At 34.2% G+C, this 5,144-nt stretch overlaps 1 protein-coding gene across 1 annotated transcript in view; it reads right to left on the bottom strand.

Annotated features, from left to right (window-relative positions):
• LOC107564361 (transmembrane protein 72-like) overlaps positions 1–3,908 on the bottom strand; it is a 4,497-nt gene extending 589 nt beyond the window's left edge. The window contains exons 1-6 of the mRNA XM_016249420.1: positions 3,839–3,908; positions 2,752–2,818; positions 1,273–1,344; positions 1,011–1,150; positions 308–692; positions 144–160 (exon numbers count right to left, since the gene is read on the bottom strand). Of these exons, the coding sequence (XP_016104906.1) occupies positions 144–160; positions 308–692; positions 1,011–1,150; positions 1,273–1,344; positions 2,752–2,818; positions 3,839–3,908 (751 nt within the window). The remainder of the gene's footprint in view (positions 1–143; positions 161–307; positions 693–1,010; positions 1,151–1,272; positions 1,345–2,751; positions 2,819–3,838) is intronic.
• Positions 3,909–5,144: the final 1,236 nt, after the last annotated feature.

The raw sequence follows: 5,144 nt of genomic DNA on the forward strand, positions 1-5,144 counted from the left end.
TTTTAAATTTAACCACAACGCGATGTGGGGGGGGGGGGGGGGGGATCACGATTTCCACAAAAATATTACGCAGAACAATGTTATCAATGTTTTAACATTAATAATGAGAAATGTTATTGAGCACCAAATCACTATTAGAATGATTTTTGAACATGTGACACTGAAGACTGGAGTAATGGCTGCTGAAAAGTCACACGAATAAGTAAAAAAAAAAAACTCATATTTTGAAAAGAGGTATTTGTATTAATGTCTCACCTGGCACCTCATGGCTAAAATAATTTATAACACCATAATCTCTCACATTTACAGTCTAATCATTGGTGCTTTATCTGACATGGTCTCATCTGGTTCCACTACATGGTATTCTTCTATTTCAGTATCATTATGTCTGAGACTGTCAATGAAGTGCACATTTCTTGTGTCTGTTTGTCTGTTCATGTGTTGGGCATTCTTTACTGATTGAGCCCTGTCTGTGGGGCCATGCAGTTGGCTATTGCTAGGAAAAAAAGATGCTATTTTGCCTGAAATGATGTGGAAGAAAGAGAATGTGTGCTCAGCGTCCTCCCTGTCTGTAACACAGACAGAAGACAGAGCCGGGTCACTATACGATGCCCTGGACTCTATAGGCGGATCAGACTTTTTCTTTTTGCTTAATATGAAGTTAAAGAATCCAGTCACTACCAGCATAATTCCTGTAAAGAAACAGACAAAGTTTTTAAATTCATGTTAACCTGTATGTCTGTCCATAATATTCTTTGGGGTATTTTTACAAACTATCTGACTTCCAATCAAAATCTTTAAAAATTATTATTTTTATAGATCTCACAAAGTCCAAATTAATTGATTTAAGGTCATCTGTATGCTTGTGTATTCCTAAACATTGGCAGAAATAACTTTTAGCAGATATTTATCTATTTAAATTGTTTTACAATAATGCTTATTATTTCTTTAAATGTGTTATTTATTTATTTACATTTTAAATATATAATTTACGCAATAAAGTGAAGCACCTGGTATTACAGCATGCCATACAAGCACTGGATGCAGGAAACACATCAAAGACATCATTGTGTAGTATAGAAACTTCTGAAACCCCCCAACTTTGGCCATCTTCTTCCAAAGAATGAAAATCTTCCATGTGGGTGTACAACTCCAAGCAAGAAAAAACAGATATGAATTATTTTAACGCATTAATTAAAATCACAATAATACCACAGATGATCACATAACAAGAACAATTACATGAGTCCTTTATAATTTGATTAAACATACGGAAGGCACATTGCCAACAGAGTGTCAATGAAATAGGCAACTTCAAAAATTAGGATCACCACCGAGGAGAGCCTGTAGAGAATACAAACAGAAGTAAAGCAGTGGTTTATAAAATATCTAACTTTTTGTTAGTAAAACAAACAAACAAACAAAAAAACAGTATAAATAGTTCAGTAAGCGATACCAAAACATACTTTAAAGTAAAAATGAAATCAAAATGTACTCTTGTTTTCTTTATTAATGCATGTTCTTGGTTTTATTATAAATTATTCAAATGCAACTCCCACTATTCACAGTCTAATCAATTCCTAAGAATAAACTTATTCCTAATTCTTACCACAATAAAGTAAAATGGACTGTGGACTAATGTAGACGTTAACCATTTCTTTCCCTTTATGCTTTTTATTAGATATTAATTAGCATTTAGCAGTTACTTGATCATAAACTTCCTGGCTTTTTATGGTATTCTGGTGTTCATGCATGTGAAAAACCACTTTATGTTTAATCCCAATGGAAATATCTCCCCATTGTTTATGCAGAACCTCTCTAGTTTGGCTAGTGAGCCCGGAAAGATCAGATAATCTGGGACAAGAGGTTAATTTGCCTCCATTTGTGTGTAATTCCCAAAAGGCGCTACTGTATTGCCAGCTATAGTTAGAAAAGGAATGACTGTGGCCTTCATTGAACATGCCCCTATAAGGGTGATGAGCCGTCACCTGTTTGTTTGTGTAACATCCTTCAGTTGCTTCACCCTACGAGTGGCGTCAAAAGCAATGACTCTGGCCAAAGTCAACACTATTGACCCAGATACCAATACCATGTGTGCATTGTAGGTGGATTCTAACAATTCAATTGTAAAAGGGCCTGAACCATTGTCATTAACTAAAACTATAAAAACAGTTTTGTTACTTGAAATAAATGCTGACTGAAATAAAATAAAATAAAAAACTTTTATAAAATAACTTAATAAAAGATAATAAAAATGACAAAAACACACAAAAATTACTAAAACTTAACCTAAAATAAAAAACCTAGAAACTATAAAAATAAAAACTCATTCAAAATATTAATAAAAACTATTACTATTAGTATATTTTATAGTAATATATACTAATATATACAACCACACATACTGTATACACAAATGGATGATACTACCGAGCTAGTAGTAATAGTAGTAGTAACAAATACTACCATATAACAAAGAATAATTACAAATGCAGAATAGTAAATTGGATGATAATAATAATAATAATAAAAAAACACTGTGGCTTATTTGCTCATTGCAGGATTTATTTTTAAAAATCTGACATGAAGGCATGTCTCAGAGAACTTTCATATGGACACTCTGAACATACCTTGAACATACCTTATGGACATACCTTTTAGGTACTAATATATACACTTTGAGTACTAATATGTACCTTTAAGGTACTAATATGCACCCTTTATACAAAGGTGTACCATTTTGATACTCACAGTAGATAGATGGCCAAGCTGTTGAACTCCCCCTGTCTCTGAGTCTCTATACCCACTGCACAAAGCACTGATGACACAATCACAACGCTCACATTAAACTTAATACACACACACACACACACACACACACACACACACACACACACACACACACATCTCTTTGGACTTTTCACAAAAATGGGATGCAATTTATATTGTGGCCACTAGATGTCAAACTTGCCCCACACCACTGCTGGGCAAATTAACCTATGGCCAGTATTGTTGTGCTGATTTTGAAAACAATGTACAATGTACAAACCAAAAATAAATATAACTGAATAAAATACAATTCATCATGAGAGAATTGTGAAGTTCCTGGATTAATGCAAAGCATATGGCAAATTGGGGAAATCTTTAAGCATATTTGAAACATTTATTTGAGATTTGTGAATTAAATACTTGATAGCATTTGGATTTTTTTTTTGTGTGTGACTTTTTGTATTACTAAAAAGAATTACTCTTAACATTCTTATCATGTATTTAATTACAAAATGTAGTTATATTCACATTATTCTACATCTTTAAATGTTTTTTTTTATCATTTGTAGATCATGCACAATAAAGCAAACTAAAACATCCCTGAAATATTTTTATTTATTTAAAAACCCTTGGTTTACTATTTTGGCTTACTATAAAATGTTTACTACTTGTTTAAAGCATTTGGTAAATGACTGCAGTAACATTTAACAGTGTTTATGTAATTGTTGGACTTATCTCAGTTAGGCTATATTTAATTCATCCATACTCATGGCTTTCTTTCTTTTTTATATACAGTACATTTACCCTCTATTTCAAATTAAATGAGCCATTACCTTAACAATGGAACAAATTTCCCTTTATTTTACTAATTTTAAATTAATTAAATTTTTTATGTTGGGTAATGAGCACAAAACATTTCAGAATTGTAAACATCAATCACAGGGTAAAATATTGCAATGGCTGCTAATGCATGTTCCTTGATGCAAGAGATATTTTATATTTAAAGGTTATGTACAGTACTTTCAGTGAAACAATGGCCTACAAAAGAACAGCAAAGACGCAGTCCTACCTGCAGCAGTCGAGATGCCAAGAACTCTGCAGGCACATTCCACTAAAACCCACAAAGCTGAGCCCTTCATGGTCAAAATCAAAAGTTTTTTTTCCCCTTTAGAACATATGTTGATTGTCAACGTTCTCTATAGGTAGTTCATTTATTGATATATAGATATCAGAACTTTGTACAAGGACGGCAGCGCCATGGTTAGAAATCTTCTCGCCTGAGTTTAGTAATCAGCCTAACATAGAAACGAAGACGCAAACACTGACCACTCTCTGCTTGTTCCTGCTACATTCCACCTCTACTCAAGGTGAGGGGACCAAACAACAAAAAACTTTACAGTTAAAGATTTCCTTTAGAACATATGTTGATTGTCAACGTTCTCTATAGGTAGTTCATTTATTGATATATAGATATCAGAACTTTGTACAAGGACGGCAGCGCCATGGTTAGAAATCTTCTCGCCTGAGTTTAGTAATCAGCCTAACATAGAAACGAAGACGCAAACACTGACCACCCTCTGCTTGTTCCTGCTACATTCCACCTCTACTCAAGGTGAGGGGACCAAACAACAAAAAACTTTACAGTTAAAGATTACCTGGTACTAGCAAAAAGCACAATTAAGGCATGTTCCCTGAGGAAAGACACACACACACACACACACACTCATACGTAAGTACACACTACACTTGCACACAAGCCTGTTGCAGGACCCTCAGGTTTTGAGCAATGTGACCTTCATGAGGAGGTATTCCACCCTTCATCCTTTTACAGCTGCTGAGGGACATATTCAAATGAAATTATCTCCAGCCAATCAGTCAATTAATCAAAAATGTCCTTGCCCAAGGTCAGATGTGTTTTCACAAAGTAAATGTACATGGAGGGAGTATCAAACGTCAGCTCGATAAGCCCTGTCCTGAACCGGATGATTAATGGTGGAGAAAGCAGCAGTACTTTCATAGCCCAATCCTGACACAAGACAGATGTTAATCATTCTCCAGCAGACGCACTGAACAGACACCATCTCTTCCAGTCTTTAGTTACCTGTGTCAAAGGTCAGACTTTTCTCAGTCATAACAGATCACATTTGATTAGAACCACAATGCGCCCACATGACGGCATGACACAGTGAGAGTCCGTCTAATTAAATGTGATTACACGTGACTACAGTATTGCTAGGATTTCAAGCCACATAACTTTGGCATTACTTAAAACAGCACATCATTTTTTATTTTATTTTTTCATTTTTTATTTATTCATTTAGTTTTGGTTAATATATTGACTGATTCATCATGCTTCATATTTGATAAAACTGGTG

This window comes from Sinocyclocheilus grahami, unplaced genomic scaffold (assembly GCF_001515645.1).
Source record: "Sinocyclocheilus grahami isolate Dianchi unplaced genomic scaffold, SAMN03320097.WGS_v1.1 scaffold925.1, whole genome shotgun sequence".
NCBI lineage: Eukaryota > Metazoa > Chordata > Actinopteri > Cypriniformes > Cyprinidae > Sinocyclocheilus > Sinocyclocheilus grahami.